The 26,222-nt window shown below is 45.0% G+C and overlaps 1 protein-coding gene across 1 annotated transcript in view; it reads left to right on the forward strand.

The window, feature by feature from the left end:
* LOC102373530 (transmembrane protein 132D) overlaps window positions 1-26,222 on the forward strand; it is a 126,077-nt gene that overhangs the window by 47,282 nt on the left and 52,573 nt on the right. Inside the window, 1 exon segment of the mRNA XM_014527610.2 lies at window positions 21,621-21,764. Within this exon segment, the coding sequence (XP_014383096.2) occupies window positions 21,621-21,764 (144 nt within the window).

Consider the following 26,222-nt stretch of genomic DNA (forward strand, 5'->3'; position numbering starts at 1 on the left):
TTATTTCTTGTAACCCCCAGGGGTGCCTTGGTGAGTAAAACCTCACCAATTCCCTTCTGCACCCCCATGATGAACTTATAGGCAGCCACAAGGTCGCCTCTCAACCTTCTCTTGCAGAGACTGAAGAGGTCCAGGTGCCCTAGTCTCTCCTCATAGGGCTTGGCCTGCAAGCCATTAACCATACGTGTGGCCCTTGTCTGGACCCTCTCCAGGTTATCCACATCCCTCTTGAAGTGTGACGCCCAAAATTGAATGCAGTATTCCAACTGCGGTCTGACCAGCGCCCGATAGAGGGGAAGTATCACCTCCTTGATTCTGTTTGTCATGCATCTGCTGATGCACGATAAAGTGCCATTAGCTTTTCTGATGGCCTCGTCACACTGCCGACTCACTGATGAAGACATTGAAGAGTATCGGTCCAAGGAAGGTCCTGAGGGACCCCACTGCCCACGTCCTTCCAGGTGGATACCGACCCGTCCACTATGACTCTCTGGGTACGACCCTCTAGCCAATTCGCCACCCACTGGACTGTGTAGTCATCCAAGTCACAGCCTCTTAATTTGTTCACCAGTATGGGGTGGGATACCGTATCGAAGGCCTTCCTGAAGTCTAAGTCAATGACGTCAACCCCTACTCCTGTGTCCAGGTGTTTTGTAACCTGGTCATAAAAAGAGACTAGATTAGTCAGGCACCGTAACACAAACGTGTTACAGTGAAACTCTCCCAGTCAGGCGTAACTTTATCCAACCCCTGTTGAAGTCTACTGATAGCTTTCCATTTACTTCCATGCGACCAGGCCATCACTACATAAAGCTGTCTCGTCATTGAGGCACGATGACAAACATCCATATGGTGGTTAAATGCATTTCAAACAAACAAACAAAAACCAAATAGCGGCAAAGGTCAGTTTTTGGGCCACATTAGGCTAGGAGCAATTTTCGCTAGAAACCAAACCTCTTTTGTTTGGTTTTTGATCCAATAAATAAGCTTGCCACATATCTGTAGTACTGAGCCCATTGCAACTATTTCCTGCTTTGGAAGGAAATGTCCAGCAGCCATTTATCTAGCCTGTGAAGAGATGATGAAGTACCAAATTGGATAGGCAACATTATTTATTGGACCAAGACAACTCTTAGTTGGCAGTAAAGTATCTTGCATTGGATGGGGTCAAAATCCACAGTTTCTGAAAAATTGTGTTATTTCAAATTGCAAAATTTGTAACTTGAACTACAGGCCTCAAGACCTTGTACTGGCCTTTGGCCCAGTGTATACTTCATCCAGTCATAGGCGGAGGATTTTTTTGTGCCCAGTCTTGCTCCTGTGAGCAAGTGAGATTTTGCTGTTTGACTCAATGGATACAGAAGTCCCTTGGGATCCCTGCTAATTGCTTTGCCCACTAAAGCCACAGCCTTTCCACTGACTTCAGTGTATTTGATCAGGCCTCTGCAGAAGATCAGCCATGATATCTCTCTGAGGGTCTGGGAGTCTGAAAAGTATGCACTTACCTTATAGTTTAATAGCAACTGTATAGAGCAGATTCCTTTCAGCTAAACAGATGGTACTGAAAAGTGGTAGAGGTTCATAGTATTATAGTAAGAGCACTCACGGTGTAATAAAATATTCAGTCCAAATCCCAGTCGGTTATTATTGATAGCAATTAATTAAATCCTAGAGAAACTACCTAATGGAACCAAGACAATAAATTAATCAACTTGCTGTACATGGGTCCTATATTTCTTTGGCTTGCGCTCTCTGCACATTTGGAAGACTAGCCAGAAATGCCCCACTTTTAGCAGAGGGTGAGATGGAGGCAATTAGTTTTACACTGTCATCAGGTAAAGCTGTATATGCGGTTCTTTCTGTACATCAGATTATGGAAACACTTTGAATGGTCTGGGTACAAAACATCATTTGATGTCAAGTCTAGATTTATCGTCTTAAGCACATTGGATTGACATTAACATAAATTCTGTAGCAATCACTCCAGAAGGATTAGACATTAAATAATTGTTGCAGAGCATACAATATAGTCTTAAAGGCATTGAAACTGTCATGTGCATGTTTCCCAGGATATTATTACAAGACTCGTCATGTCTTTTTTTCTAATGGCTTTTTGAATTCTCTGTTTTCAGCCTACCGCAGCTACATTTACGAATGTCCAACAGCTCTTTTTCTTTGGTATTAATTCTTTTCATTGTAAGGCATTTCTGATCATTCTTCTGTCTGTCTAGCTTTATTTTATAGCTTTTCTATGGCGCTGTTAGGGGTTTGATTTCCCAAGTGGTAATACTTTTTAACCACTCATGTAAATCTATAGCAGTGCCAGATTCATGTGGAAAAAACAATTGGCCATAAATCTTCCAAGGTTAAATGATCAAAACAGAGGTTAATGGGTTCACTACCTTCTCTCCATCCACAAAACCCCATAAGTGCTAAATCTGCATGTAACATCCAGCACAGTTCTTTGCTGGGGACTGTGTATTAAAGAGCACAACTTAACCCATTGGAAACAAGTGTATGGGTGAATTCCTCAGCCAGTGCACATCAGCCTAGCTCCATGAAGGTCAGTGAAGCTGTATCCATTTACAGGAGCAGATCATTGGCATGTTGGCACAGCTTTTCATATAGGCAAATCTGTAACAGTGCAGTCCCATTGAAAGCAAGGGGGTTAAGTGCCTAACTTACTTCACACTTTTGGAAATGCATGTGCCCGAATTTAGAGATGCTCCATCTCTAAATAGCTCTGAGGAGCTGCCTTTCTCTTAGACATCTCTTAGGCTTCTATGTCATTAGTTATTTTGGAAATGATACCCTAGCCATATCGTGAGAACCTGACAAAGAGATGAGATTTTTTTTTTGTTCTCCAGCACTGATCTTTTGTTAATAAAGAAGTGTTGTGGCCTCCCAGCTCTGCACATGTATGGTATCCCCACTCACATCATGCATGAATGTGCAAGACCAAGCTTCCATCTCATATACCCTATGACCCTATGGAAGCTGCAGTATGGGAGCTAATATTTTTTCTCGTTGTCCCTTGAATTTATTTCTGTGTCCCTGTTAAAAGTTCATTGAATGAAGTGCTAATTACCAGCCCAGCAGAGCCAGTTAGCTGCAGGCATCCCTGCTGCTCTGGCATGAATCTGCTCATATTTTTTTTTTCCTTTTTCATTTTGAGTTCAGTTTCTATTCCAGGAGCAGGTGCTGGCTGGGCTTTAGCCCTGACTGCTTCCTGCTTGATGGTAGGGAGCTCTTACTCACAATGGGTGCGTCTATATGTGCAATAAGACACTTTTCCTTATGCGCATTAAATTTAGTACCTCCAATGTGAGGTACTAAACAAACGTGCATTAGGCTGCCTTTATGTGCAATAACGAATGTGCATGGTTTTTAAGTGATGCTTAATGCGCAGTAGCCTATTTTACTGCATATTAGCATAATCGCATGGTTTTTTTCATGATGCTTTAACGCTCAATAAAATAGTCTACTGCACATTAAAGCACATGTGTAGATGTGCCCAGTGGGGTATTAGTGCTGCTAGCCTTAAGGTTATAATCAGCTACACATGACACTCACAACACAGAGAGTGAGAGTTCCCTTGCAAAGCAGCCCATTTGCTTCTCTCTGGGCACGTCTACAGATGCGCTTTAATATGCAGTAGCCTATGTTACCATGCATTAAAGCAAAGTGGCACGTGCTATTAATCTAATGCACAGTAAAATAGGCTACTGTGCATTAAGCATTACCTAAAAAACATGTGCTTGCACTGTTATGCATTAGGGCAGCCTAATGCATATTAATTTAGTACTTCATATTAGAGGGTGCTTGTACGCATGCTGTGGAGCTGCTCCAATGCGCTGTATTTACAGCATGTCAGAGCAGACTCGATTAGTCGAGTCTGCTGGAGCATGGCAGTTAGCCTCCATGTCTCATGTATTATCATCCCCACACTTCAAAATGGTAGCAAAACGCTTAAACTAAAGCTTGTTGAACAAACTTTAGTTCAAGCACCCCTGCCACCATTTTGAAGCACGAGGACGCTGATACACAAGACACTGTGTTGTTTCAATTAGAGCAGGTCTCGCAGCTACTTGAATTAAAGTCCCCCCCCCCCCATAGTAGAGGGCGCGTCTACACGTTTAGAGGTACTAAATTTAATGAGCATTAGGAAAGTGCATTAATGCATGTGTAGATGCACCCTCTTTCAAGTATGTATAACTAGGTTAGTCAATGCCCTCTAGCACTGCCCTGGGAGCCAGCAGCAATAACCACTGCATTTCCAAATCTGCTTTTCCATCGGCATCATAGAATTTTTGTTATTTAAAAGACTTCTTGTATTGTTTATGGAAACATGATTGATAGCAATCCTGTGTATGCGTTTGAGACAAAAGAGCTAGGAAACCGGATTCAGAATTTTTTATTTTCTTCCCATGAGAAGGACTTAGAGATAACTTCGGACAAGTCACTTAACCTCTTTGCATCTCACTTTTCCTTCTGGAAAATGCATAGGACAAAACAAATCCCCGCTATGGGTTTCTGACGATTGAGTCCTATGTTGTATTGCTCTACTGTTGTTGTACTTCTGGCAGGTCGCACCTGGTGGTGCTGCTGCATGCCGTTCTTTGTCTTGGAGCATGACCATGTTTTGACTTTGGGAGGCCTTGGTGTTGGACTGAGATTCCTGGAGGAGAGGATTGTCTGCATGCTCCTTGTGATCGCCCCTGTTTCAGTACTGGCGTACTATAGCAAATTACACTCAGAACAGAGCCAGAATCACTGACTTCCTTCACTGAGAAGCCAACCCACAAGGCTGTAAGAATCTGTCACTGCCTGGCAGAAATAAAACACTGGCAGGGATGGAGATGGATGCCTGAGGAAAGAACGCTATTTATTTGTATTACAATGCTTCCTGGAGAGACCCAACTGGGATTATTGTCCCGTTGTGCCTGACTCTGAACAAACATTCGTTCAAAAGACATTTCTTGCCCCAAAGAGTTTACAGTCTAGGCTAAAACAGCATACAGCTGACAAACGGGGAGGAGGCTGTGGAGTAAAACTCACTGACTGTAGTCATGGTTCATCAACTGTCCAAATATTCTCAGCATCCTGTAGACATTAGGGTAGAGTGGGATTTTAAAGAGAGTTTTTATAAAACTCGATTTAAAAAAGAGTTTTTCTTGTAGGCAGCTAGGGAGGCAGACTGAAGAGGTGAATGGTTATACTTGCAGGAAAAACTGAATGGTAGGCATTGAAGATAGGGAGAGCTGGTAGAGAATATCTGAAACTTCATCTTAATACGTTATAGAGCACAATAACATTGTGTTCCTGGAAAATTTATGTGCAGACATTCAGCCTACCTCTCCAGTGCATGATCCGTAAATGAATAGGAAGCAGGAGAAATGTAATACATGAAATTACCATATTTACCCAAATCCAAGATGACTCTGAATTTAGGATGACCCTCCTCCCAAATTAGATTCTATACATGGGAAATTGATACATTTATGATAATCTTTCCATGTATAGGATCTAATTATTGGAAGGCCATCTTAAATTCATGCCCCCTCTACTGCTGCAGCAGGGAAAGCAGGGGCAGGTAGTCAGATAGTGAGGGAACAGATAGGCAGAAGGGGAGTCACTCATCCCATTGCCCCCTATCACCTGTCCTCCCCAGCATTTACCCTGCTGCTGCATGCTCCTCCTGTGGTAATTGCACTCCCCTACCCGCCCCCAACACTTGCTGCCCTGCTACCTGCCCCTTTCCGTAGTGCCTATACCCACCTGTACCTTGTCCCCTGACACTTGTCCCCTCTCCTATCCACCCCCCACCATGCCTGTGCTTTCTGGCATCTGCATCCCCAACACCTGCCCCCTCCCCACCCCAGCGTGGTCCCTCTGTGCCTCTGCTTATTCTCCATTGTGGCTCTGGCTCCAGTCCAGTCAAATAGTAGTGGTTGTAATGGTGGCAGCCCCAACCCTAGCACTGACCCCAGCCCTGGCCCCAGGGCAGAACTGGAACCAGAGCCAGAGATGCAGTGGAAGGTGAGTGATGGTTGGTGGGGGGCTGTGGGAGGCAGGTAGTAGCAGAGGCAGTGGCTGCATCTCCAACTCGGACTCCAACCCTGAGCCTAGGTCAGGGTTGTGGGTGGAGTTGGGAGCCACCGCAACCACCTGCCCCCTCACTTTTACATAAAGATGAGGGTCTTTTTTCCCCATGGTGAATGCAGGAAAAAAAAATCTTGGATTTGAGTAAATCCAGTTTCCATTTGCCTGTCTGCTAGAAAATGAAATGTCGTCTCTTTTCTCCAGTGACATCATTATGAACTAATAGAGCAGGTAGGCAGGGTGGGGCAAGGAGGTTGGTTTTTCAGTATTACACACTAAGTAGATACCACATGCTGGGCATACCCAGCAATAGAGGAGATGCATTCTGTGTCCATGTACCTGGTAAGTAAAGCCACACCGATGTGCTTAATCATATCTCTGCCCATGTGTGCATCAACCTTCAAATGGGTCAGCACAAATAGACGGGATACCAAGGAAACATGAGTCACCAAGACAGTGTTGGCCCTGGTTTATTCTCTGCAAATAACTGAATGCCTCACTGCAGTGAAGTACCCATGATGTTTCAAAGTACAAATGAAATGCCTTATAAAAAACATTGATAGACAGGGCTCAGCAGCCTCATCATCACACATTGCAAACTTGTATTGCAATTGTTTTCAAGTGTGAATAGGTTTGCTGACAAAACACTGGAAGGATCTAAACAACGTCCAAGAACAAAAACCTGAATTTGCTTTTGTTCTGCATGTTTTACATATCTCTCGGGACTCAGAATGGATGTCCTAAATTTCTAGATGCCTGGTGCTGAGGCTTAGTTCCACTATGGCACAGAGGATTAGGAAAGCACTCATCCCAGCACTGGGCACTTCAGAAATACTTAAGATGGAAAGTGAGTGTGGTTGGCCTTTGGGATTGTTCCAGTGTATTTTCCTCTGTGCTTGCTGGTTAGGACATTCTTCATATCACTGATCCCTAGAGATCCCTGCAAAGGCAGAGTCGTGTGGTTACGTAGGAAGAAGATTTTGACTATTGGAAGGAAGTCATTAACACAGGTGAGCAACGTAGCTTTGCTACTAAAACAACTCCATTTTCGACTGTATTGGCATCCACTGGGCACACCAGGGTGTAGGAAGCTGACTCCAACTTCTGGATCTGCAGGCTGTAACAAATTAATTGGCTCCAGCCGCTCATCTTGAACTGAGGTGCTCTGTACCAGATGGTGATAACTGAAGAACAGCACACTCCTTCCGTGCTCTCATGAATACTTCCACATCAGTGACTACGATGAGGACAGCACTGGCACCAGCTATGTAGGAGACACCAGAAGAATCAAGCAGCCCACCAAAGAGAAAAATGGAAATGCAAGATCACATGAAGCAGGGCCAGAACATTTTTTTTTGTTGGGGTGGGGGAGGGAAGAGAAGGAGTCACAGCATCCCTTCAGAAAGACACAGCTGTACCACTCAGGCTGGAAACAGGCATTGTCTTTGTGTTGCCATAACACTTTTTATGGAAGCACAAAAGTTAAGCAAACAGACATCCAGGTCCTTTGTCGCACTGCAAATGCCAAAAACCGTGGCAGAACCAACATAAATGTGTGCTGTTTTTTCCGGCTGACGTCTGTTTGTTTCAGGGCAGCACAGGAAGCCCAGAGCTACCCCAGGTAGGTGCTTCTGGGGCTTCAGGATCCAAATCATGCCCCTGAAGCTCCAGGAGTGCCTCTCCGGGTTCCCCCACTTGCAGAGATACATCCTAAGTATTGTCCCACAGGATCAGGCCCCTGCCACTCTGGGGGCAGCAGGGGGCGCAACCCTGTAGGACAACAGGCAATATCCTGGTGCAGCTGATCTGCTTAATTGGCGATGTCTGTTTATAGCCTCAGTTTGACCCCAGCCCTTGTAGCTCTGCTGAACTTTGCAGCACAGAGGCAAATGGTTACCGAGCTAGATTGCATTTCTGGGGCCTCGATTGGCTCTTGTCTGTGAATTGATATCCTCGAGCGTTCGTTTTGTTGCTGGGAATCCCTAAATGCTACCCGATATTTCACCCCGTACAGAATAACAGCCCCCTTAGGGCCCCAACCCTCTGCATCCGATTTCTTAACTGCTGGCCTGAGAATTAAACGAACCAGCGTGCTAGCACATCAATCTGTGAGCCACTATACTGGCTCCAGGTATGACATTTTGATTGGGCTTAGCTACTTTTGTATGATGTGTCCCTACCAGCTTCCCCAGTCTCCGCAATTCAGCATCATCAGATAAACTGATATAGTTGTGTACCTTAGGCCAGAACTCCTAGCTTTGCTCTTCTGAAAGGTCTGCTTTCTTTGACAATCAGACGCACGTTTTTCCCCCTGTGGTGATGTATAAAAGCACTGTAACAAAAAAGTGGAGAGGAAAACCTACCCAAGATTTTTTTTAAGAGCAAGCACTCTTGATTATCAGCTAATGCACAGTGTCTGGAGACCCAAATCAAATATGCATACAGAGCTTCATGGACTTATATTCTGAAGCCTGCAAATTAATTAATGATTTCTCTAAAGAATCACAGCTTTACCATTCAACGACTTCAGAACTAGTACAGTTGTCTGACTTTGATAAGCAAACAATGTACATGACAGTTTTCTGGTGTCATCATAGCTTTCTTATCGCTAACAACCACCAAAACACCAGCGCCTGACTTGCCGCAAGTATGCTAACATAGTTGCAGAGTTAGAAGTCATTACTTTATAGAGGCATGATCAATTTGCACCAGGTCAGATTTATTTCTGGGTTTCAAATGTAGCTTTTTCAAAATCCAAATACCAAGAAGGGTCTGAGAGTTTGACTCCCCCACTCCTGTCTCCGAAACAGATTTAATACCACTTGGTAGTTTACCACTAAGGTTAGAGACTGCCCCTTTGCTAATTAGCTTGTTAGTCTCCATCAGTCTTCAGGTTAAATCTATATAGTACCTGCTGCCAGGAAACCTCAATAGAAAGTGGATGCTTGAAATATTTAGTTTTGCTCTGCAAAGTAACTGTATCAAAGCAGTTACTTATGAAGAGGCTTATTAAAGACATCCATGTGTACATTCATACTTGCATAACAGTGTGGATTGAAACTTGTCCTAGGTAATACAAGCCCTTATGTACAAATTGGTACTAAAAGCCAGGAAAAGTTAAAGATTGAAAGACTGGATTAGTCTCTCCAAAGAGATCCTGCTCTTACCGCACAAGGACAGTGTTGAGATTATGCCGGGTAAATGAGGGGAGGATGGCATTGGGAAATGGTGGTCTAGGACTTAGGCCTAATTATTGAACAAAATGATAAGAGGATGGGCTATTCCTTCCTTCTGGGGACCCTTCATTTGACACTGACTCCAGGAGCAGCTGCAAGTGCAAGGGGGCTGGACTCGATGATCTGTATGGTCCCTTCCAGCCCTAGCAACTCTGAAACTGTGAAACTTTGCTTCTGCCCTTACCCCAGTGTGGGATCCACAAAAGCCAGAACAAATCCAGCTGGAAGTTAAAATCCCATGGTGAATTTGCAAGGCCATGAAGTAAATACTCCTTTCTGTTCCTCAGTTGGTATACTCATCTACCACAGTCATGGGCATCTACCAGGTCAGGCATTGCGGTACATCCCTATCATGTCTGATAAAGGTGCATCCCCATCACTCCTAACCCTGGCAGGGAACATCTGATTTTGTAAAACATGTTTGGAGATACAAGTTTCATGCTGTTGTTCATAATCTTAAGGGCCCTGCTTTCCCATTTTTTAAAATCCAGCTGTCATGTTTCACACAATAAACTCGGGATCAACTACAGATAGAGGTCACAGATATTGGTTTCTCTTGTTTCAGCTCTTAACTCGAGTGTGATGCATCCTACCTGGTATTCAGAGATGAAAGTGCCTTTATTTCATCTCTCAGCGCATAAGTCACCCTGAGTGCTTTTCAAAGGTCAGCTTCCCCACCGAGGCTAAAAATAATTTTGCATCAGGAATGTTCCCTGCATGCCAACGGTGCCGTAACAATTAGGAGGAACACGCGGTCTGGGTAGCGTTCATGTGCTGCTTTCTTCCCTTGAGCAAAATCCAGTTATTCGCTGTTGTCTGTGTTGAAGTGGAAGCAATGGGAGCTGTGCTTACAATGCATCTCACTGGCTTTGTTTCTCTGCTTGTCCTTACCAAAGCTGTTCCCCTCTTCCAGTATGATTTGACCTAGGGGCTATGGAGTATAGGGGTTCAATATTTGGAGAGATCCTGTTTTGAGGGGTGCTGAATCAAGTGGCTTGACTTAACAAGTGAGTGCCACCATCAGTCATTGTCTGTACTCTTTTTTTGAAGAAATTGGGCAACATTTTGATTCAAAAGGGGGAAAGTAGTCAAATGTCAAGTTTTGAGCATTCTTCAATTGACTCAAGGCTAGTTGGTTTCTTGTATTACGTATATCTATTACATATACATTTAGTAACAACCTAGATCATCAATTTTATTCAGAATTTCACTGAAGAGAAAGATTGCAAAGAACATTTTAGACCATTTAAAATACTGACTTTCTGAAGGATCACTTGAAACAATACAAGTTATTTCTAGATGAAGTCTTGGGCTGTGTCTGCATGAGCAGGGGCATGCGTTTGTAGGAGCACAACTAGTAATAGCACTACCTTGTGCTGCAGTGCAAACCCTTGCTCATGCAGTTGGCGGCAGGACACTTGGTCCTGCTGCTCCAGATGCTGCGCCCTGGCGGGGCACGGGGACTGGCAGGGGCACAGGGTGCCTCGAGATGGGGGCTCCACAGCATGCGGAGACAGGGGAGCAGGAACCCCTGGGCTGTCTGTTCCCCTTCCCACCTTCTCCATGTGCCACTCCCCAGTTGACTGGGATAGAGTGCCTCAGCGTGGGGGCTCCACAGTGCACAGAGACGGAGGAACAGGCAGTCCTGGGCTGCCTGCTCCCCCGTCTCCGAGTTTATCCTGGCACATGGCACTTTGGCGTGCTTTGTGACACCTTCTTTTTTCCTGTTTTTTGTTTGCTTGTTTGCTCCTGGGCAATCCCAGTAGCAAATTAGCAGTGACGGGCACAGTTTAACGTGCAACACGTGCGGTTTGTGACACTGCAAAGAGGTTTGTGGCACCATGACCCACATGTGCCTGCACGTCTGGATCTGGCCTTGGAGTATGCTTGTGTACAAGGATTGTCTCAGTGTGGGGGGTGGATATGGTTGGTTGTGTGTATGTATGTGTGCGTGTTGCCTTTCTTAAGGGTTAGTATTTACTGTTACGTCAAAATACGCTATTGCTCTTTGGCTATGATGAAAGGAGAGGTTAGATGCAGAGTAGGATGTATTGGTAAGAGAATAGATGTTTCATCCTGGAGCACGTACCTGTATAATATTTAAGGCATCCACAGCCTCCTCTACTTGATACTAGTCTGGCTTGCAAATTGCTGTTCCATTGCTCAGGACTAATTGAGCCCTCGTTTGTGCCCAAGACATTTCAACAGGATGCCTGCCACATTTTCAGGAAAGATACACCAGATGGCCAAGACATCCTGTCCCCAGGAGCCGGTTCCTCATATTGTAATTTTACAGACTTTGAAGATCACAAGTGATAACACCTCATCTGTTTAGCAATAATCTGACTACCAGCATTCTCCACAATCCTGGATGGGATGGTGCAACCTACCACTGGTGTTGTGAGACTTGGTTAAAATATGAATTTTTCAGAGATGCTGGGTTTGAAGGCACTGCTGCATTACGGTGCACCGCAGCATTACGGCTCTTTTTCCGGACTGTTTTGGGAAGGTAGGGAGATGGGGTAGTACCTGGACTAGGTGTCCTGATAGAGAAGGGATTTTGTGTGTTTGCCCTTAGAAAGCCTCCATCAACTTGAAGTTTTGTCTTTGAAACAGAGAGAATTAGCAAGCATTAAAGGTAGTTTCAGACACTGTTTCTGCCATCTGAGTCTCCCTAATGTACTGTGGTTTGACAGTAACATTTTTCCTATTTTTAATAAATGTTTATTTCCCTTCCCATTTACTGTGTACAGGACCCATGAAGTCAGCAGAGGAGGATGGTCAGAAAAAGACTAAAGTGCAGACTTCAGTTTTTCCCTATTCCTTATGTACTTCATTTTAGTCTCCCATTTGGCGGGACGTATTTTCCTACTTTTGGCATAGGGGATGCTTTCTGAATCAAGACAAGTCTTGCCTGTACATGGGAAACCCTGAAACTATATATCAAGGGCTGCCAAATACATAAAGAAAGCAATAAAGGAGAGGAAAATTCCCTCCTTTTATTTCACATATAGTTCATGGTGCCCTTTCAACTCCTGCATTTGTGCTAACCAGCACCGTGTAGAGCTGTCAGTGGCTCCAACTCCTGCAATTTTGTCACGTTTCACAAAAAAGGCTGATTTCTGTGAAGCCCCAGTTCCTTGAGTCATGATACATCAGAATCCCAGTGCTCTTTTTTTTTCCAAAGGGAAGTTTCCAGCTGCAGAGGAAACTTGGAAAGCATGACCTCAGTGCACCCAGAAGGCTCAAAAACCACAAGGAAAATTAAACAGGCTAAAAATGTATTTGTACCAAAAAAAAAAAAAAAAGACTTTTTAAGTTATGTTGGAGTGATATTGTAGCCATGATGGTCCAGGAAATATGTGAGAGATGAGGATCTTTGTGGAGGATACCTTTTGTTGGACCAACTGCATGGCTGGGATAGATTTAGACAAGCATGCATTGCATTCTTCTTGTATCCCGGCTGTGGAGTTGGTCCAGTAAAAGGTATCACCCACAAAGATTCTTGCATGTTTTTTAAAGCCAATTTCAGGACATTTGTGACCTGACTTATGATTTGAGGATGGCTGGAGCTGATGATAGTGTGTTTCTGCCAAGCAAAATTGCTTTGGATCATTCAACCCATGCTGCTCCATCGTGTAACTAAGCTCTTCTTCCTGGTTTTAAAACTTGTGCTTCAGCTGCCATCATCTCACAGCCAAAGGTGGATTTAAGCTTCGTGAACAAGGCTTTGTCTTTGCAACAAAGAGTTGGGAGATGACTCTGCATTTTAGGTGTGAGCCCGGCTTTGCTCCAAAGTCTGGTACTAATCCAATATAAATCAAATATTAGAGGGTAGGAATTAATGAACACAAGCCGCTCCATAGATATGTGTCTGTTTGATTTATTTTTCCTCTCCTGCCTTCCTGTCTCTCAAATCCTTTCTACATTCTTCTCATTTTTGTTACTGTCCTCACAGTGGTTAATGTAAGGGGGGAAAAAACTGTATTTGACCACATCCTTGAGCATGTCGAGCATTTATAGTCTATTGGTTTAGAAGCTTACTAAATTTAAACAGAAGCATTATCATGGCCTTAGACTCTCTTGACAGTTATAAACTCTTCCTTGGGGGGATTTCTGTAATGCTGTCTAATCAGCTTAAGGAGTTAATTAAACAGCTGTCACTTAGCTTCTTAATTTTGAGACTTGATGCTAAATAAGATTTGAAATTAGTTATGCATGGCTGAGGCATGGTTTCAGTGGTACAGCTAAAATGGCTCCTGCCAGCTGATGAGGACAAACTAGACCTCATTTAAACAGAAAGCAGCAGGATCGAGGTGGCACCCTAGATTAATACTCTGGAGGCTGATAGATGGGAAGTCTCTGAGAAAACTGGAGAGTCTCGGTGAGTGCTAAGTAGAATAGTTCTAAGGCAAACTCTTCATTCTTACTTGGTGGCATGCATTCGACCTGAAGAGGCTTTGATAACTGTTTTATTCTCTTCCCTGTTACAACCTGAAAGTGTTATAGCCAAAGAGTGATACCCAATGAAAATAAAATGGATGCATGTGTTTTTACAAACTACACACCTAGGTAAAGTACAGATAATCAAAAAGTCCGAGGCTGAATCAATTCAATCTTCACAGGTTAGTCTAAACTGAGTAGATTGAACCAAGAAGCGAGTGAACAGACATTCACTTTTGATTCTGGAGATGCAGCCACATGCTTGCAGTGGCCCAGGCCAGAAACCAGGGAGTGCTAGAGCACGGCTCCCTGCTCAGCTAGAGTAGACAGCTTGGGCCAAGGCCAGCCCACTCACCCTACATGAGGGGTTTTTGGTGGGTGAGAGTACAAAGCATCTTGAGGTGCTGGGGGACTGAGTGTCAGCTGGAATCTGGAGGGGATCTGGGACAGAAGTTCAATAAACTGATTTAACCTAAATCAGTTAAGTCTGATATCACATCCATGCAGGTTTCTCTTTAACCAGTTTGGGCCATTTTGAAAGCAGTTTATGTGCACTGAACTTCTGTTGTGTTACAGGTTTGAACTGAACTGGTTTCTGATCACTTATACTGGTTTATGTGTAATTTCTGTCCCTAGCCTTAAACTTCTTAAAAATGTTCCTCTAATTTAAACGGATACATGTGATTTTGTGTTAAGGTCTGCCCCACTTGCAAATCATTTATAATGTTTCAGCGACTCTTCAATACTTATTTCCTTTTGTATTGTATAAAAGAAAGAACTAAAGCAGTTTATTGAACAGAAATTTGCTTTCTCCGGTGCTTCCAATATTAATTTGTGTTGTGCAATAAATAAAACAACCTTTTAATCATAGTCACATGTGTAGCTTCTGGCCTGGAGAATGAGGGCCACATTCTGCTCTCAGGTACCTTGGGATCAATGCAGAGTCATGCCGTCAAAATCAGAAGCTACATTTCCGAGGGACCAGTTTCCATGGCACAGATTTGAAACTTTCATGTATTTTTCTGCTCCTCCTCACAACTGATGACCAGGAAATGCAGATCAGTCGAAGTTATTTGGAGGGAACATGCCTGCAGGTCTTTTCTGAAAAGAAACTGGTGGCCGTGTTCAGTATTGCTTTTGGTGCTGGTGGTTGGTAAGGACAAGAGGGACTGCGGAAAAATAGTCTGTAATCCTGCTTTTCAAAGAGACCACTAATGACTGCCACTAAATACCTCTTTGTATTTTAATACAAAACAAAATGCCCCCATTGCAAATTCAGTGCAGAGCTTCAAACACTAAGCTTGAGTTACTCATCTGTTTTTTGAATAACTAGCTATTATTAAGGGAAATGTTGTAGTCATAGTGTGGAGAAAGAGCTATTGGGGGGGGCGGGAATTTTAAGATTTACAAAGACATTATTAAGATCCCTCTTTTTTTCACCCACAGAATTATAGGGCATAAGACATCCTAGGGGAAATTAAATTGCAGGGGTACTACCAATTAAAGCACAAAGACTAATAGGTGTTCACTCCTGTATTTCTACTTAAAAAGATGCTTACTGTATACATCTTCTGAATGCCTTTTTGCTCAAGGGTTTTATACCTTCAGCTGTTAAGTATGAATCTTTTCACATGGCAAACAGTCCTGACTCTGAGACTGTCCTTAATAAACTTTCACCATTTTTGTTTAACATGGTGGCAATTTCAGAATAAAAATTACCTGGTTTCTTGCTCCCATTACAGGAAGATGAATTCTTGTCTCTGATTGTTGTTGTTATTATTTTATTTGATTACTATTGGGTTTTGGTGTGCAGGAATTAGAGACGTGCACCAAAATACATTACATAATGGTTATGGGGAAAAAAAGAACCCAGCATCTAATTACAGCTATTCCAGGAATCAACTTTTAGTAGACAAAATACTAGGCTATAGCTTTGCAAGGCCCATAAGTACTCCGTCTTGTGGAGTACTTGGTATCATGTCTCCTATAATCTTTGTTAGTTATGGACAAAGAACGTAATAATTCTTCTAAAGATTCCAGTATCATTTAAACAGCAGAAAGTAACACTTTTAAATTACTAAGTATTTAGATTTATAGCTCTTACATGCTGAGAATTTGAACTATAAATCTCTGTATAGGCTAAATAAGTATCATGTTTGTTTCCTTGGAATTAAGTAATTTTTTATGAACTTTCACCATGGGAACATTAAGCCCTTTCTAGCCATTAAACAAATGACTGAAGCAGCATTTGTCATGGCCCCTGCTGTTTAGTTTGGAGTAGATGCTTGTTACACTTCTCCGTTCAAATGAGAAATGCAGACCAGGTGTCTAAAGAAGTAGTCCTCCAAGTGTGCACAGGTGGAATTTCTGAAAACCATGGAGACAGAACTACTTTTGGCTGCTGTGTAGATTCTGTAGAGTATTGGGTTTTGCTTTGTAGTCTCCAGAAGTAGCAGATGGATTTGTCTCCTCTGACTAGTCCAGGTGATTTGACACGTGCTGATAGGAAATCATGATCCTACTTTAGAACATTAGTGGTTTTTGCACATGCTAGGCTTAATTCTTTTATAAAAGAGTTTGCACCTTTAAGAAGCAGCAATGTTTACAATATATTGTATTACACCAGGAAGGGTTTGGCAGCATGCAGCGATGTCCTGTTTTTGGAATGGAAAGTCTGGCTAAATTTGAGGCTGTATCTGGAACTTGGATCTAGACCCAGTTTTTAAATCCCTTGAAAGCTGGGAGTGACATACCTGCGATTGAAGGAAAGGACAGTCTCTAGACAAAGTAAGAACCTGTGTTGCTAAGGTCCTTATTTTACAAAGAAGTATGTACATGCTTAGGTTCAGGCATTTAAGTGTTCCCACTGGGATTTGTAACAAGGTCCTACCCCAGGTGTGTCCGTAATGCCTCTGGAGCACACTCTTAGCCCTTATCCTCTCTGCTTTCTTTGGACAATCTCCCCTTCAGCTCTCCTGCCATACCTTGGTGTTATTATGTCTTTAGAAAAGAAGGCTGCTCCAGGGCTCTCCAAGTAAGATCTCACTTATGAGTGCCAGCATCACTACTCATTTACCTTAGCGGCTAATCACAGCCTCTGAACCTGCTCTACAGCTGTGCCCTATGCCTTGCAGGTGTCTCCAATCATTACTTTAGTGGGCACTTTGCCCAACTACCAGGCCACCTCAGGCCTCCTCTACCTAGCTGGGGCTTTGGCCTTCCCAGCCTCCATCCTTCTGCTCTAGCTAGTCCCTTTAGGCCAGCCCCACTAAACTGGGACTGGTTCCTTGGGCTCCCACCCTTGTCTCACCCTCTTTGCCTCTCCTGGGCTGTGGGCCCCCAGCCCTTATCTCAACTCCTCTCCAGGCTGTGGGTTCTTTAGCCCTGTTTCTGCTGCCCCTCCCAGACTGTTGGTCCCCTGACCCCAAGCTCTTCCCCTCTCTGGGTGTGGGCTCTCTAGCCCTGTATCTGCCCCTCTTGGGCAACAGTGGGCTTCCTGGTCCCTATCTGTGCCTCGAGCCTGACCCTGGCAGGGTTCAAGTCAGTCACATGCCCCTTGGGCATGCATGGGACCTCTGAACCACCCCTTTCTAGTCCCAACTAAACTGCCGGAAGCATGCAGGGTCTTGCTGGCATTGTCAGACAGTCCAGGAGTCAGCAGAGCCTCCCACTGCCACTTTCCAGGGCAGGAGCTCTCCGCTCTGTGGCTAGCATGGTCAGACTGGTTGCCTGCTCTCAGGCCCAGGCTTTATGAGCAGGGATCTGGGGTTTCCATTTCCCACAGGAAAACGGAGTATACCACGGATATTTCACTTTACTGGAGGCAAACGCCAATTTCTCATTTTACTGGAGACACCCACAGATTTTGCAGTTTTGCAATGGGCTCTCTGCAGGCTGGCAGACCCTGTGCCGCTGCCCTCACTGCAGCCACACACACACGGGGCACGTCACCAGGGCAGTCCAGGGCTCACAGTGACAAGCAGCTTCTTGCGTGGCCCTGCTATTCCCTGCCATGCTGGGTTGCACCTGCTGGGCTGCGGGGGCCCTAGGGGAGGGCAGCAGGGTGGAAGCCTATCCCACAGCCTGTGTGCGACCCCCCCCTGCCCTGCCCCGTGCACAGATCTGGGGGGCATGGGTCCTCCTTGCCCCCTGGGAGTGCATGCAGTGCCAAGGAGCTGTCCCCCCCCCAAGCATACAGCTCACCTCACTTAGATCTGGGGGACACAAGCCCCCCCTGGCCCTTGGGGAGTGTGTGCAGCAGTGGGGAGCCAGCTTCCTTTGCCTGAGCCCACAGCAGGCAGGCAGCAGGGGGGAGCCAAGCCCAGCTTTGCTGCAGCAGCCTCAGCTTCCTGCCAGGGGCAGGGGGCTGTGGACCTGGGACCCTGGCAGCTGGGGGCCCCCTATGGCAGAGCTGGGGGGGACAAGGGGTTGTGTGGGGGATGGGGGTGAGGAGCACCAGCAGGGCTGTGGGGAGCCTTTTATTTTAATCATGGATTTGGGGATTTTTATCAGAGAATTTGCAGTTTTTTTCAGAGAATTTGTAAGTTTTTATCAGGGAAAACCAGGATCCCTGTTTCTGAGTCTCCTAAGCCCCATCCCATCCAGTCGTGTGGCTCCGTGAGCACCCGCAGGAGTTTCCCATCTGTGCCTGATGACCTGCCTGCCCTCCCTGCTAGAACTGAGCTCTTCTGTCCGCTGCTCCTTGTTTCTGGGCTGAGTCCCTAACTACCCTCGCTGCATTTTACTGCTCTGCCTCCCTCCCCAGGGTGAGTTGCAGGGACAGGCTAGCTATGGGAAGGTGTCTTGCACCCTGGTCTGTCTGCTGGTGGCCATTTCATTAGCAGTTAGCTAATTTCCTAGCTACCAGGCCTCCTTGGTTCAGCTCAGCCTGGTACTCTTTCCTCCTAAAGTAACAGGAGCCTTCCAGCATCCTGTTACAGGATGCATGAATGTGTTCACATAAAGTTAAGCACATGTATCATTGTTTCCCAGGTTGTGTTCTTATACTGCAAACTCTTTAGGCAGGGAGACTGAGTCTACCTTTGTTTGTGTAATACCTGGGACAAAGGGACTTTGATCCAGATGCTGATCTTTGAGCTCTTACTGTAATTCAAACAGTAAATAATAATAATCCAAGCTAACGTTTTATTAGATTAAAAAAAAATAGAGTGAGCAGAGTTAATTTTAGCAATCCTATGCTCATCTGCAGCCAGCGATGAAAAAGGTAAGAGGGGCCTTATCTGGTGTATTTGTAGCCCAAGTGAGAGTAGGAGGCACCAGAAGTCTTCTGACAGTCTGTTGTTATACTATTCCAGGTCCAGAGAGAGTCGGATGTGGCTCGTTAATGATTCTTACACATTTCTAAGCTCCTGGAGGCTAACTCAAAGTGGATGTGTGAGGCTCACTGCTTGCTGGTAAAGCTAGGGGGAAGCCCACTTTTCTCTTGGGCACCCCATTTCATTAGACTGTTTGAAGGGCTCCTTCTCATGCCTCTCCTTCCCTATGCAGACTTTCAGCAAGACCTTGCATGACACTCTAGGGCTTGCCCAAAAGTCTCTGCAAGGCTTCAGATTTAAGTTCAAACAAAGCAAAACAACAACAAACAATACATTAACACATCTGGAAATTTAGTTGCCAACTGTCCCAGTATCCCAGTTGCCAGAATAGTCTAACCAGTTCTGAGACAAAACATGTGCCCACAACAGATGGGCCTCACGCAGGCTGGCTCTTCCCAGAATCATACATCTTTGTGTGAATTGTTATTTGTGACTCACTGGAGGGCTGGATGGAGGAAAGAGGGACTTTTCTTCTTCAGGTGTCTTTCTGTAAAATTCTGCTTTTCCTTCCCCTAAGGAGCATGGCAGGGGTGGGACAACCCCAGCAAGGTGGCTGTATCAATAGAAGATACTTTTCTTTTTTTAGATATTGCTTTGAGCCAGAAGAAAGTGCCTGGGTTCCTTTAAGTAGCGTGAAGGGAGGTTTTTTTGATCCAGGCCCTTTAGATGAGAGAAAGATGTGCGTCTCTTCTCTAGCTCAAGAGACAGAAGGGAGAGTCATCTTCTTCTGCATACTTGGTTTCAATCTCTTCCTTTGTCCCCTGCCACACGAGAAATCAGGTCAGGCTGAGAACTGATAGCAGGTGCTATTTAGATAACGAGAAGTGAGCAATGGAGGTGTTTGGAAGACTTTATTTCATCTGAACCAGATGAAGTCCAGAGTCTCTTGTTCTATGGGATGTTTCTTGATTTGGAGGCCTGGTTTGGAAAAGCTTCAAAAGCTTTCCAGGAATGAATCGCATCTTGCAATTAGGAATGGGAAGAAAGCAGGAGCCAAGTTGTGCCTTCTGTTTCCCTTGGAAAAAGGACACCTAGAGCACAGTTGCGTCCTATGGTTCTGAATCTGTGTGTACTACCAAAGCTCCTCTAAGAGTGTGTAAGGAATACATTGAATGGGTAATATGCTATTGGGATGAAATATGGCCCTAATTAGAAACAATACTGTTGTAATTTTATATAGCTGCTCTCATCCTAGGAACTCCAAGGCTTTCCAGAGAGCTTTCCCTTCCCTTCTGTATTTTCTTCATTATGTAGATGGGGCAACCAGACCCATAGAGATGCCAAGGTCACCTGCAGGGTCAGGATAGATCCCAAAGCACCTTCCTTCATGCTAAAGGTGGCACCCATGAGTCCGATTCTCTATAGCCCTACCCGATGGAGCCATTTACATCAGATCATAACAATAGCACTTTTAAACTCACTCTCCAAGGATGTAACAAGCCCATCGGTTTCAGAGCAGTGGAAATGGAGACTTCCTGCCTATTCTAATATGGCCTCTCGTCCCCATGCAGAAGTCATGGAGCCAGAGAGAAAACAAGAAAGGAGGAGCCTGACTCTATAGCTTAGGGAGGAGACCATTGCTATTCACTGAACAGCAGCCAGAGTAAGGGAGGCACCTGGCAGCAAGAAGAGAGTTCATACTCAAAATCAAATGGAGGTTGATTGTGCAGCATCATAGGCAGATCTGATGTTTCCACAGCACTCCTGTGGAAACGTGGGGGGCAGCTTAAGCCAATGGGTAGAGCCAGTCCCCTATTAGAAGATCTAGATGCTATTCTGAGCTCTGCTGCTGGACCTCCATGTATTCTTGAGCAAGTCCTGTACCTTCCCAGTGCCTCTCTTCCCTTTGTCCATCCTGTCTGTGCAATTTGTAAGGTCTCAGGAGCAGGGACTGTCTCTATCCATTGCTACAAGCTTTAATAACAAGCAGCAATGACAGCAATGAATAGTAGTGGCAGAGACTGCTTCTGTGGGTGGTGGTATCTAGCAAGTATCCCGTTCAGACTAGACCCTCTCTTACTAATCTAACCAGAGGGAGTCTGCTTCTCATCCTCTTCCACTGCAAGGGAGAGAGTCTGTGTTTTCTATCCCATCAGACTTCACAGTCAGGCTTGTTGTTGTCCTGCGGTAATGGTTTCAAACCCTACACCTTGCTCATACCACTATAATGGGATGTTGCTACAGTGCCCGGAGCCATTGCTCTCTGTAGTATGAAGAGATGTAACCCATAACTTAAAACCCAGGGTGAAATCCTGTCTCATTTAAATCAGTGGGGGTTTTGCCTTTGATTTCAGTGAGATGCACATTTCCTCCTCAAGTGTTACCTTCCATTTGATAAGAGTGCCTGCGCTTTTCTCCTTACGGCTGTGCCAGCAATGCTCGTGTTGTCGTTTGGAAATGAACACAAGCTTCGTTCTTCTAACGACAGACCAAGGAGAAGAGAGTGGGTGTTTGATGAAGCGAGAGCAAAGTTTGTAAACCAAGGTCCTGTTTGGTCTTTCAGGAAGCAGAGATCCTGAATACGGCAATCCTCACTGGGAAAACCGTGGCCGTCCCTGTGAAGGTGGTCTCTGTGGAGGACGACGGGACTGTGACTGATCTTGTAGAGTCTGTGGAGTGCAGGTCATCTGATGAAGATGTGATTAAGGTAAGATCCTACTGCTTAACTGGAGAGGGACTTGTCCCTGCAGTAACATATTGCTAGCTGTGTCTTCCGGCCTTTCATGTTTATCCAGTGCGGTTACTATCCTTTTGCTAAACCCCCCGCCCTCAAAATTTACTATATGACTGAGGAGTGGTGCACTGGATCAAGTGGCAAAACCAAAATCTCCCCCTTTTGCATTTCAGGGCTCTTTTGTCGCAAATCAATCAGTCAACCTTTGCTTATTTTCCTGGTGTCTGTGATTATGAGAAAATGGCACACATTCAAGAGAATGAATCAGCCCCTGGGGGGTGGCTCTGTGCAGCTGGTCTTCCACTTCTGTCTTGGAAGAGGGGACACTTGACTCAAACCTCAGTCTAGGCACTCAATCAAGGGGAATGCGTTGCCCTGCTGTACAACACTTTGATAGCTCAAGCCACTCTTGAAAGATCAATGACTGCACAGTTCTTTACGGCTTTGATTTAGAGTGCCTTCCTGCTTAGCCGGCTGTGAGCAAAGCTTTGCCCGCTCTCTTTTTGGTTTCCCAGGTTAAAAGCGAGGGGGAGTAGTGTTAACCCTCAGACTGAATTCAGAGCCAGTGTGGACAGTAGTGTCAGCTGCATTTCAACAAACAGGTGCAAGGTCACTCTGAGCTGTGCAGTGGCAGGGACATTGCAATGCTGGGTTCAAACCTATTTTTTGTCCCTCTGAGTTTGGGGTTAGGCCAGACCTTCAGGACATTTTGGTGCTTCTTGAAAGCTGCTTTAAACTCAAGCAGCTCCTGACAGGCCTGACTGCCAGTCGATAAGAGGCCAGAGACTGACGGAGGGCAGGCCTGTGCCAACCATGTCCTGAATTGTCTTACTCCTTTTCTGTTTTCACTTGCTCAGCCTGCTAGTGCCAGGGCTGACGGTATCAAGAGAAAAGTTTCAGATCTGAGTTTCGATGAGTTGCGAAATATGGGAATGTTTGGGATTCAGACCTGCTATATTTTTTACCTCCTATTTTCCTATACTTTAAACAGTATGGGACATCTTGCTAAAGTCATGGAAGATGCTTTCTAAATGACTAAGTTGGCCCAGGTTAGCCCACAAAGATTTTTTTCCCCCATAGGGCATACAGGTTGCAATGGCACATGAATCAGAGAGGATGGTGTACTGGTAGAGTGTTATAGATGTCACCATTAGCATGCACTAGAGTAAAATGGCCATTTGTTTTTTTCAGTGTAGAGTACCGCAATGATTATGAATAAGAGCTTGTAAGAAATTCTGTAAGCTTCAGCTTCAATTTGTGTTACTGAGTGTTAAAAGACAGTAACAGACAGCGATAGTGATGGAGAGGTGGTGTGATGGGTGCAGGGAACTCCTGCTTGATGAAAGAAATGCAGGCTTATCTGGTGTGGTCATTATCTTCTAACACACTCGTGGGCGGCCGTCACTAAAAGACAGTCCTCTCCAGAGGAGAAAATGAGAGACATCGCCAGAAGCATGAGTTAAAACTAGAGCCGCTGAAAGAAAATGTGTTGTGAATATAAAAGGAGGTTTATCATTTTGGTTGTGTTCTTTTAACCAACGAGAACTAGTCTGATGGCCAACAGGCTTTCAGTAGCATAGCACACCCCTTCAACTATCATTCAAACTCATCCCTTGGATTTTAGTGACCTTTTACCGACCAGTTTAAGCCAACATCAGAAGGCAGTGTTTAGTTGCAGATCTACCCTCTATCTCCATAGAGTGGCCCCATTGGCTGAAATACGTCTTTCCTAAAGAGCTGCATTTATTTTCTGTGCTAGCGCTATATGGCCAGCAACTGGAGGCTTGCTTAGTATTCTGTGATGTATTCTTTTAAAACCAAAGCAGGAACATGAACATTACTGTCAGAGGAGCAGACTGCTGAGAGGTTGTAGTTTACATCTAAGTTAAGTTACTTAACACCGTAGGGAATTACCAGTAATGGAGATGCACAGAGTACAAGATGGTGAAAAGTGACCTTTTGCGAGCTGCATCTAGGTATATATTTTTTTCCCATGTTTCTTGTCAGGCAATTGTAACATTTTTACCCATTCTGTTTGTTTGAGGCCGCTTCATCTTCGCAGTAATTCCCTGTATGCAGGATGAATCCAAGTAATTTGGAAGTCCAGCCTGTTTTATCTTTCTTTTTTTCTTTTTTTTTTTTAATCTACATGGGATATACATTTATCTGAATACTTACAAATCCAGGCACCTTTCTGGTGGCTTCTGATTAAACATACTCCTCTGGCCACCTTAATGCATCCAGTTCTTTTGCTTCTAGGAGTCCATATGAGTCTGGTACATCTGCTCAATGTAGATTTTAAAAAGAAGAGTAGACATGACACAGATTCATTATCGTCTGGGGTACCTCGGGGTCATAATTGACCATATGAATATGAGCCACTAGTGTGATGCTATAGTTAGCGGAGTCTGGTACATCTGCTCAATGTAGATTTGAAAATAAAGAGTAGAAATGATACAGATTCATTATCATCTGGGGTACCTGGGGGGCATGACTCACCATATGAATTAGCCTCCGGTGTGATGCTACAGTTAGAAGAGCAAACAATACGCTGGCATGCCTCAACCAATGCATCTCAAGCAAAACTAAGGAAATTATTCTCCCACTCTACCCGCCACGCTTCAAGAAGGATGTGGAGAAGCTTGAGAGAGTCCAGAGAAGAGCCACTTGTATGATGAGAGGCCTGAAGAGCAAGGCATACGAGGACAGGCTGACAGATATGGGACTGTTCAGCCTAGAAAAGAGAAGACTTCAGGGGAATTTGGTGGCAGCTTACAAATATATCAGGGGCTAGGCGAACATCTATTCACCAAAGCGCCCCAGGGCAAAACCAGGAGCAACAGTCATAAACTCATAGAAGAAGGTTTCACACTGGATATAAGGAAAAACTTCTTCACGGTTCATGTGACCAGACTTGGGACTAGACTCCCAGTGGGGGTGGTGCAGGCACCTACCCTGGAGATCTTCAAAAGGAGACTGGTTGCACGCCGTGCTGGCATTATTTGACCCCAGAAGTCTTTCCTGCCCAGAGCAGGGGGGCTGGACCCGATGATCTCACGAGGTCCCTTCCAGCCCTGCACGTCTGAATCTGAACCATACATTGTGGAGAGAAGTCTAATCCTTGACTGCTGTAAATAAAATTAATAGACCAGCATTTTATACAGCAGCTGAGGATCTGACCTCTTTTCCTCTATCAGCTAAAATGTATTAAGAATGTGTTTGTACAGGAAGCGGTTAATAAGGTGGTTTGTGATGTAGGTGGGTAGGAAGACTTCATCTCACGTAAGCTATTAAAAATTAGACTGAACAATAAAAAGCACAATAAACAAAGATTTCTGTTAAAAAAACAGCTGTGTCCTAACATTTCCCATTGTTTAAGATGGGGACAGAGGCTTAACTGGCCAAGACAGTGTCCGGGCCCGTCCCCCACCTTCCACCTTACCTCTGGACCTTCATTCAGGCCTCTGGCTCTGGCAGCAGGCAGCTCCGAGCCACCTGTAGGGTTGCCTGCTGCTCAGGAAGAGATGTTACATCATTTTTTTTGCTGTAGATGCCTATATTGAAGGGGTAAAACTACTCCAGGTCTTGGTGGCAAAAAATGGGGTGCCTGCTGCCACCTGACAGTACTAAAGTCCCCACAATGCTCCTCACTCACTGATGCACCACCACTGATTGGAGCTGGAAAGGGCAGCAGGGGATGGAAGGGAGAAGCCCCCACTCCATTTGACACCCCTTTCTTAGGCAGTGCCCAGGGCATGTGCCCCTCACCCACCCATCCTTATACTACTGGATGGGGAGCAAATGCAATATCCTAGCAAACAGTTCTGCATTGGCAAAGGAGTTAAATAAAAAGACTTACTAGGTCCTTTCCCTCTATACTTTCCATGCACATTTGAATCCTTCTATGTTAGGGGCTGCTCTAGTAATGTCTGGACAGTGCAAAAGGATGCCTTGAGATTAGCATTGCCTCTAAAAAATGTGTGCATTTATCCATGGGTGCAAGTGACTAGGACACACCCCTCCCATCCTCCCACACACCCCACAAGTGCGACACACCCACACCACAGTGTTGCCTGCCTGCGTTGACTGCAGAAGAGGACAGTGTGTTCCAGAGCCACACACCCACACCCCACAAATGCCACACAACCCCCCAACATACCCTATGCCCCTCCACACACAGCCATACCCCTCACAAACTCTCCCCACACCCCATCATACACACGCTCACCACACGCCCTCACCCTTTCCAACCCACACCCCCACCATACACACACACACACATACACACACACACACCCATCCCCCACCATACACCCTCCACCATACACATACACACACCCCACTGTACACCCCCCACCATACACACATGCCCCTACTGTGCATCCCCACCAAACACCCACCACCATACACCCACCCCACCCACACCACACC

The sequence above is a fragment of the Alligator sinensis genome, unplaced genomic scaffold (assembly GCF_000455745.1).
Source record: "Alligator sinensis unplaced genomic scaffold, ASM45574v1 scaffold628_1, whole genome shotgun sequence".
Classification (NCBI taxonomy): Eukaryota; Metazoa; Chordata; order Crocodylia; family Alligatoridae; genus Alligator; species Alligator sinensis.